Source organism: Cryptomeria japonica, chromosome 10, assembly GCF_030272615.1.
Source record: "Cryptomeria japonica chromosome 10, Sugi_1.0, whole genome shotgun sequence".
Lineage (NCBI taxonomy): Eukaryota > Viridiplantae > Streptophyta > Pinopsida > Cupressales > Cupressaceae > Cryptomeria > Cryptomeria japonica.
Genome location: NC_081414.1, coordinates 676,312,425 through 676,322,457, shown reverse-complemented (window position 1 = coordinate 676,322,457; position 10,033 = coordinate 676,312,425). Strand labels below are relative to the sequence as shown.

Here is a 10,033-nt window from a genome sequence, read left to right as displayed (position 1 = left end):
AGTTCATACAAAATACCGATTGTTGGTTTGACAAAAATGAAGACTGGTAAGAATGTGTTGTGCTGCTTTGCTCCCTCGTACCGCTTGGGATCTACGAACCGCTTGGGGTCGACATGCCGCTTCAGACCGGGAAACACATTCTGCAAAATCACTAGTCTAGAGACTAGTATACAACATACCGGTTGGAACAAATACTGGTTGAGCATGAGCTCATACATATAAAGGGGATCTCAATACAAGTGTGTGTCCATCAATGACAATTACAACATAAACAACAAAAATGCCAACAAAAGAGATGTTGAAGAAGTCTGGTATGGAGGATTCTAAAACCACGAGTACTCTCATGGCTACCAGCACCATGAGTTGATCAAACACTTTATAGGTCTATGATTGGAGGACTATATTATATTTAACCACTTCTAGACCTAACATCATGCATGCAGCACATCTAGTTGCTAGATATCAATCTTACCCTAAGCAATCTCATGAAAAGGTTATTAAAATGATATTTAGATATTTAAAGGGGACTCTGAATTATGGTTTGTGGTATAAGAAGGATGATAATTTATCTTTGAAGGATTTTAGAAATGTTGATTGGGTCAGTTGTGTGGATGATAGAAGAAGTACCAGTGGTAGTGAATTTTTGTTGGGAGATAGATTGGTCTCCTAGTTCAGTAAGAAACAAGATTCAATATCTTTATCAATAGAAGAAGCTAATTATATTGCTATAACATCTTGTTGCACTCAAGTGACGTGGATGAACCAAATATTGAAGTATATCAAGGTGGTGAATGATGAGTCTATTCATATCATGTGCGATAATACAAGTGCTATAAATATTTCAAATAATTTGGTGATGTATTCAAGAACTAAACATATTTCTATCCAGTATCATTTCCTAAGAGAGAAGGTTGCAAAGAAATAAGCCACATTGGAGTATATTCCTACAAAGGATTAGATTGCAAATGTTTTTACAAAGGCTCTTTCAAAGGATATTTTTGGGTATATCATGCAGAAGCTAGGGGTTATTGCCTCTTCTTCTCCTAACTAGATGCATAAGTTGGTGCATCTATCCAGGGGGAAAAATTCAAGTTATATTTTTTACTATTGGATTGATGAAGTTGTTGCTCTTAGGGGGAGCATGCAATTGTTGGTTGTTTCTAACAATGAGAACATGTGTAAAGGGGGAGAGAATGTACAGTTGGTGAGGTTGTTATGTTAAAGGAGTATGTATAGGTAAAGGGATAGATTGTTGATGAGAAGAGAATGCATAATCAAGTGAAGACCTTTTCTCTTTGTCCTTGATGTCAAAGGGTGAGATAAAAGCATAAACGAGAGAGAAGTGCAAATGAATAAAAAGAAAGGGGGAGACATAGTATTGTGCAATGTGAGTGTTGCCATATGTTTTTGATGGTGTTGATGCTCTTGTACTTTCTACAAGCTATTATAATGGCCTTCTTGTTGCTATTGAGTGAGAAAATGGTGCTACAAAGTGTTTTGGCCTTTGAAAGTTGATGAAGCGTGTGAATGCAGGAAAGTATGTTGAAGACAGTCTGGAAGAATGATTTTCATTCCTCCATATCCCGTGTTATGGTCTTGCGGTTTTAGATAAAGTATCTATGTTATGTGGTTGTTGCACTCCTATCTTTTCAAATCCATGTTGTTGCAATTGATGTGTCCGGTAATGGTACTATATATGTAGTTTGATGACTAGTCAAGATTGGCTTGGAGAATGCTTTGCATTGATGTTTCTATTGTTGTTGCTTGGTGGAAATTCTCATGGTGTTTGTGTAGAGTCTTAGTTCAGTTTTCAAATGATGAAGCGTAACGATGTTTGATTTCATGACTGTGTTTCTAGGCCTTCTGAGGATGAAGAATTTTGTATTTGTTTTAGTTGTGCCAACATGTTTTGGTATTTCAACATGGAAGGAGTGTTTGAAATCATTGATGAATGTTTAAGATATATCTCCATATGGTATGCATGATGTCGGTTGATCTCTTTAGAGCCACATTGTGTTTGGAGTTGATTTTTAGAGCAATTTATAGTTATTTCATTAACAAGGTTTGTTCTCTTGCTTGCACTATATCTTTTAGGGTTTGCACCAGCATTGGAAGATGTGATGAGTTGTTATTTGGGTCCTACTATGTCTTTTGGGGATTCACATTGAATTAATTCATTTGGGGGATGTGTTTTTGGGTCGACTGGTTATATGCTACATGTTTTATCTACACATTAGCCTATTGCTAACTTGGGAGGATGTGTGCCAGCATGTGTGATGTTTGGGACTATATTGAATGATGTAATAAGATGTTTTAGGTCCTCTGTATCTCCTAGATAGGGCCACTTTCACTGCAATTTGTATTTGTGTTTGGCTTAGTGGGATCCTTCCTTGTCCCTTATTCTGGCTGACCTAATTGATGTTTTGAGGTCTTGAAGATGGTATAAATAGAAGAAATTAATTTTCAAGGTGTTTGAATTAGAGTGTAATATGGAAGATGAAAATGTGAAGCAATAAGAGTATGTGATGGAAGTATTGGAGATGAACTCCCTAATGGTTACTTAAGGTGGTGAGTCAAGAGCAGTTACATTCAAGGAAGATTATTGGATGCAATGACGCTAAAGGCTTATTCGTTGTAACTCAAGTATTCATGTATCTTTCTCAATGACAGTGTGTCTCCTTATCAAGTCCTTTGTATCTTCCTCTGAGGTAGTGAACCTCAGCCTACAAATCCTTCTGGGAGTAGTGATCTTCCCTGGGTAGTGAGCCCTAAAACAAATATTGTAATACTTTTTCATATATTGTGAGTTAACTCTCACCATGGTTTTGTCCCTTCTTGGGTTGTAAATTTGGTGTTCTCTTGTGCAAGTGTGTTCATTTATTTATCTTTCATTGATGTCAGTCTAATTAAGGATTTGTAGAATTGAATTGTGCTTTATGTTTAAAATTTTTGTTCAAGACTTATTCACTCCCCCTCTGAGCAGTCTTGGGGTGTGTTCAATAATTATATAAAATGATCTTGCACATCTTAAATTTACCATTAACCATAGTGGAAATTGATTCTTCACATACTTCAAGTATGTGGAGCCAAGTACAACCATATGTTTTAATTAAAAAAAGGGTCATTGTGAGAGAAGATACAACATACAACTCCTAATTTGACATTCAAAATCAACATAGAAATATGTACATAAATATGCTAAAAGCATGACCAACAAATGTTGAAACCGCATTGTTTACTCCATAGTCATAAAAACTACCATATAAAATATTTTCCATAATAACTATCATCTAATATACTATAAAAATTATGTACAAGTCATGAAGAAAGACACCCATCATGCATACCCTTGACTAACTACCTCAAGAAAGAAATCTTCAACGTGCTAATATATAGTTTTTTCATTTCACCCTCATGTAAGACATAGTTTAAACATAAAGCTCCAAAAGATTTAATTAACTTTCATAAAGTACTATACAAGTCTAGTAAGGTTGGAAAATTATGCAAGTTAACTTCCCCAAATAAGACTTATGCAATTTACAAACTTATTTAATGGAATTTGGAATCTCCATTAGATCCCCATCACAACATGTAACCTTTGAAACCTTAGTCAAAATTTTTGCATGTAACAAAAGCTTAAGACAATTAAAAAGAGTAGCTTGGATTCTCATAATTGTATGGAAGTGCTCCAAGGAGAAATCCATAAGGGCATTCAATAGATTCTTGATATATTCTACATCCTCATGTATAATATGAATGTCCTTCCAGGCACTGAAAGCATCATTACAATGCTTAGGAAATATGAAATCAAACAAATTGTGATGACCAATTGACTGCCCATGATCCAACATCATTTTCATCATGACTTCACAAATGACAAAGCAATTATCTCGATCCATATCTTCAATCAACATCTAAAGTCAAAGCTTTAAATTCTTCAATTCCTTAGCAAATGTAATCCATAAACCTCTTAGAAATTTTTGCAACACTAAACCTACCAATACCACTAATATCATATGCTTCCTTTTTCCATGTATCCCTTATTTTTTGCTTACCCTTTATATGTCGTTCATACTATCCCTACCATTTTTTTTATAGCACTATACAAGAATTGATAGTGATGGAAGATTAACTAATCTTCCTTTAACAACCTCTATGACATGCATAGGCATAGGAATGCAATGACCACACAACCCACAGATGGATCATATATAAAACTAAACCAAGAGATTTACTCACATACCAAATGTCTAGTACATTGGCAAATGTGAACATACCCTTTCGTAAATGAGCTAGCTTATCACATGATTATTCTTTGAGCCATTCAACAAACAAGACGTGTCTTACTAATGAACATTAGTCATGCTCACCTAGCTCATTTCAAAATAAACACATAATTACTATTTTATTTATTATCTTTGTTTTTTTTAGTAAATGCCCTATTTAATAGCTATGTTTGCTATTTTTTATTTTGAAAAGGATAGGAAATATTCTACAATTTTATGTAACTTTTGATTCCATTTTTAAAAAACTACCATTGAGTATTAATATTTTCATTTGTGGTTATAAAAGTTAGAAATATTTTTTGATTTAATTAAGAGTTATTTTATTTTACTTATTTTTTTGTTTAATGTGTATATTTTAAAATTTAATATCTTTAGTAGAGTTATTTTATTTACATTAAAGTTATTTTAAAACTTTGACATCTTCTCATTTAAAAGTAAATGTCTACTTTAAATCATTTTTATAAATATGCATTATACACTCCACTCTTTACATCGCTATAGGTTAAACATCTCGACCTCATAAAAAATGATGATACACAATTAAAAATAAGATTAAAAATAATGATTATATTTAATCTAAAATACTTAACTAAAAATAAGTATCCACATAACAATAAATTAAATACATATAATTTAAGTATACACAACTCATTGATGAATATAATATTATATTAAAATACGATATATTTATGTATTAAATTATGATTCAAATTGAATAAACAATTAAATTTATTTATATTCAAGAAAATTATCTATCCAATTAGTACAACCATATTGTAAGCTAAGATAAAAATTGACACATGACAATAAATTAAATGAATATAACACAAATATACATAATAATAAATTAGATTAATATAATATTATATATTAAAAAAATATTAATATATTAAATTAGCATTTAATATTATTAAAATAAATAAACACTTAAATTTATCTATATTAAAAAAAATACCCCCAATCAATACACCCACAATTTATCATGGTGTAAAAGGTTATGACTAAGAAATAAATAGATATAATACACATCCAAAAATTAAAGAAATTAAAATTCTTTGATTTAATATATTTATTACTTAATAATTACAACATAATTGCATAATTTCGTGGTGGAGAACTTGTACTCTTGAAAGAGAGGTCACAAGTTCAAATATTCTACTAGTAGGGTATGTATATCACAACTAGGTGCCTTCTGGATGGAGTATGGGGTAGTCTCATATCACTATAAGCTTGGGTCGTCCCATATCACTATAAGCCCTTTAGGATATGTATGCCACAACTAGGTGCCTCTTGGATGGAGTATGGGGTAGTCTCATATCACTATAAGCCGAGGTCGTCCCATATCACTATAGGCCCTTTAGGATATGTATGCCACAACTAGGTGCCTCCTGCATGGACTATGGGGTAGTCCCATATCTCTATAAACCCTTTGTAAACCCAAAAATATATTGTTTCTCCTACATGGAGTATGGGGATAGTCCCATATCAACATAAACCAAAAAATAGATAGTTCAACATTGTGCCACAACTAGGTGCTTGTTACATGGAGTGCCTATAAGCCCTTGCCCTTTGTAAACCCAAAAACAAATTGTGTCTCCTACATGAAATATGGGATAGTCTTATATTATTGCACCTCCTAATACTATAGGCCCTTTGTAAACCTAAAAACATTATTCTAAGCCCTTTATAAACTTAAAAATAGATTTTGTCTCTTACATGAAATATGAGATAGTCTTATATTACTTTAAACTACGTCTGGAATTTAGCAGTCTATATGGTTGTTTTTTCACTTTTAATCATGTATGACAACTTAAAAAATTATTGGATTGTATGCATTGACATTCTATTTTTTTGTAAAACTGTATATATGACACTTCAAATTATTAATAAACCATAAAAATTTATAGTAAATAATATATATTATATAGTATAATAGTTTAAAATATTGATATACATTATTTTAAAATTTTTATTAGAAAAATATTAATTTATTTAGAATATTTTGAAATGGTGGGATATAATTGTTTCTAATTTTATCATATTTTAATATGAATTTTTTAAAATAGTATCTATTTTCTTATGTGAAATAGAAATTTAGTCAATTTGTTTGTTAAAATATTTTTAAAAAGATTGTCTTTCTAAAAACTTGTCATAATTGAAATGGTAAGATACAATTGTTTCTAATTTCTAAATAATTTTAATATAATTTTTTAGCATAGTTTATATTTTAATTATAAACAAGAGTTTTGGGTATGAATTGAGAAACCTACTTAGTAGATTTAAGATTTTTTGTATATATTATTAATTTATCATAGATAAGCATATACTTAGTAGTTCATACATTTTTGTTTTTAATTTTTTTTTATTTATCAATAAAATTTATGTTCATCATTATGTTCTAGTTATTTTCATTTATTAATAAAATTTATGTTGGTCATTATATTCTAGTTATTTTCATTTATCAATAAAATTTATGTTTGCAATTGTACTTTGTTTTTTTAAAACTAAATTGTAGACAACTATAATTAAAAACTTTAAAATTACCATTGTTTGTTAAATTCTTTTTAATTCTTTTCATTTGCTAATAATTGTACTTTTTTTTTTACACAACATACACCTTTCTAACCTAATTTTTTTAAAACCTCAAATGAAAGAAATTGTAATGACTAAACCACATTAAAAAATCATGTGACAGGAGGAATGGCCGTCAAATTCCGGCTTACTTTAACCAACGTATAAATCCCCAAACAAAAAAATCACCGGACTTTTACCGTTGAAAATACATAGGAGAGATGCTAAACGAAAAATGCTGACATCACTTGTACGGTCAACGAAAATACCACCCATACCACAATACCGCCAATTCCACAATACCACCAAACTAAGTTTTCAACCCCCTGAAATCCTCTGGAAGATAGTTCAACGGTTTGACATTATCAAATGTCAACGATATAAACCGCACATGCGCTAAACCAAACCAGATCAGTCAGCACACATCCAACCCAGACAGGATCCGTTGCAATCACCGACCACAATTCAATCTTTCCTTAGCAGTCTTTGAATCAAATGTGAGTTCCCAATTATATATCTTCTTCGAGCCTTCAAATTTTTAAAAAAAACAGAACAAATTTAGCAGTTCACAATTCCTCTGTGTCCCAATGGGAAATCCTCTGTGGTGCATTTTCCCCATTACAGCAGGCAAGAACATGAAAATAATCAGACTTTTGGATTCAAATGGGCGGGAAAGGCGTCTGCAGGAGCTCCAGATCACTGCTAATGAGATAATGAAGAGATATCCAGAAAACATTGTGGCCCAAGCTGATTCATTCTACATTGGAGAAAAAGTCCCTGTTTTGTCTGCAGATGAGAAATTGGAAGCTGGGCAGAGCTATTTTCTGTTACCAGAGACGATGAAGGGAAGTGTTTTATCTGCCTCCTGGTTGGCCTCTTTAGCAGGAAAAGCTTCCAGAGTTTCTCCTGTTAGCAGTAGATTTCCCTCTGCCATTTCTGTGCAGCCATTTGAGGCAGAGAAGACTGAAGATGGGCGCATTCAGCTCAAGATCATGCCAGAGTTTATTCAAAAGCTTCTAGAAAATGGAAAAATGGGCTCACAATCTGATGGTGGTGATGGTGATGGTGATGGTGATGGTGATGATGATGATTCTTGTTCCGGTCTGTGTAGTACTCCAGAGTTGCAGAAGGATTACCAGCAGTTGGTAAGAGGCAGAGCACATGCTTGGCGGCCCAGGCTGGAAACAATTGTGGAGGAACATAAGGGCTACAAATTGTTTAGATTGAGAAGGAAAAATTAAAAGTTTAGCTCTTTTATCATGATGATGGATTATGGAGTGTGATCTGAAACATGGATGCAATCACAGTGGAATTCAGAAATTAAGTTATCTCTGAGTTTTTTTGATTTGTCTATGCATAGATCAGAATGCATCATCAATTGTATTTATTAATTCATTTAAAATCAGAATACAATTGTTTTTCTTCTTTTCAATTGCTATCCCAACATAGACTGCTGAGTTTTTCCACTGTGTTATATGTGGATTAGCTTGTTTTGTAAATCCTGAAATTAAATGTAAATATTCTGGGAATTGTTTTTGAATTAACAAACAATTAATTGATTGTTTATGTTGTTTTCAGATATATGCTTGCAAGATTTATGATATTGTATCGAATTCAAGAGTGTAGTTTGGGAGCTAAATTTATTGATCTATATTTCATGAGTAGTGGTTAGATAAACTTATTTCTCCATCAAATTTATCAAATTTCCACAGTCCAGGCTATTAATTGTAATATATTTTTGGATTCAACGTCTGAGAAGTTTTGCATCAATGTTTTGGGTCAGGTTCCATCATCAAGATGAAAGAAAACCACTGATCTACAAAAATGAATGGTCTACATAACACTCAATAGAGTTGAAACATTGGCACTTCATGATATTATCCAAGATCAAAAAGACATCTTATTTCATATTATTTTTTATAACTCAAAAATTGAGTTTTCTTCTAAACTTTTATGTATTTTTAAAAAAAGAAACTTTATAAACTTTATGTGGGAATTTTCTTATTTTTTAAGTAAAAAAGTTGAAGATTTTCTCACATATACTTTTTATCAAATTTGTAGGAATTGGCATGCCTAAGTTTTACCACGCTTTGTATGTGGGTTAACTTGTTTTGTAGATCCCTAGATCTAAATGTTAATATTCCCAAAATTGTTTGTGCACTACCAATTTAAAAAACTCAAAGCTAGATTTAACTTTTAAATTAGCAAACAATTGATTGATTGTTTATGTTGTTTCAAGATATATGTTTGTGATACTTATGATATTGTATTAAATTCAAGTGTGTAAGTTTGCTAGTAAAATTTATTGACACATATTTCATGAGTAGCAATTCACGCGAACCTATTTTCCCATCATTTATAAGAATGAATGCCCATCATTGCATTCATTGGAATTTTGAGGTCACTCATCCAATACTACCCTAACTCAAACACACTAAATTGTGAAATTCTCCAAGATCAAAAGAGGAGGCAATGTCGATGAGTCGTTTGATAGGGGGTTGCATGCATGTTTTTGCATGATCTTGGTCATCCTAAGGTCGTGCACTTTGTTGCTATGTAGGATCACTACTATTTTTCCCATGTTGCAAATTGACTGTGAAGCACTTTCATTCCACTGTCAAGCTTGTCATGAATATGGTCATATACAAAGGAGTTGCTTAAAAATGGGTCTTAAATCCCCTCTTCCTACTCCTAAAGCATGTGTAACAAATCTAAAAGTTAAAGTAAAGGCCTTGACTCAACCTAATGTACCAAAATCAAGTAGATTTATTCCATTTAAAACTTTCTCAAGGTTGAAGTCTTCTAATTGAGAGAAAAAAGGCATTTCTAAAGGGGTTTCTTGGAGAAAAATTGTTGTTCTTAAAAGTTTTGAGGATAGGGACTTTGGAGAGCACGACACTATAATGGTCGACCAAGATATACATCTCCCAAAATCAAGTAACAATCCCCCAAGACCCTCCTTAGAAAAGTAAATGCCCTTGAAAGAAGGGGAAATTCTTTCGCCTAATCTTCTTGAGATAACTGATAATCAACAAGGGGTTCTAGAGATGCACACAAGTGGTGAACCTTCGATTCCTATCACATACAATCACATAGGGATAAATATTTGTGTTAGCTAATTGAATCCCATGAGAGAATTAGAGCAAAAAGAAGATGGTAAACAGAAGGCTTCTCTT

At 32.1% G+C, this 10,033-nt stretch overlaps 1 protein-coding gene across 1 annotated transcript; it reads left to right on the top strand.

Annotated features, from left to right (window-relative positions):
• The first annotated feature begins 7,416 nt into the window (after positions 1-7,416).
• Positions 7,417-8,289, top strand: LOC131027749 (uncharacterized). The gene has a single exon (XM_057957841.2). The coding sequence runs from the start codon at positions 7,445-7,447 to the stop codon at positions 8,096-8,098; it is 654 nt and encodes a 217-aa protein (XP_057813824.2). The 5' UTR covers positions 7,417-7,444; the 3' UTR covers positions 8,099-8,289.
• Positions 8,290-10,033: the final 1,744 nt, after the last annotated feature.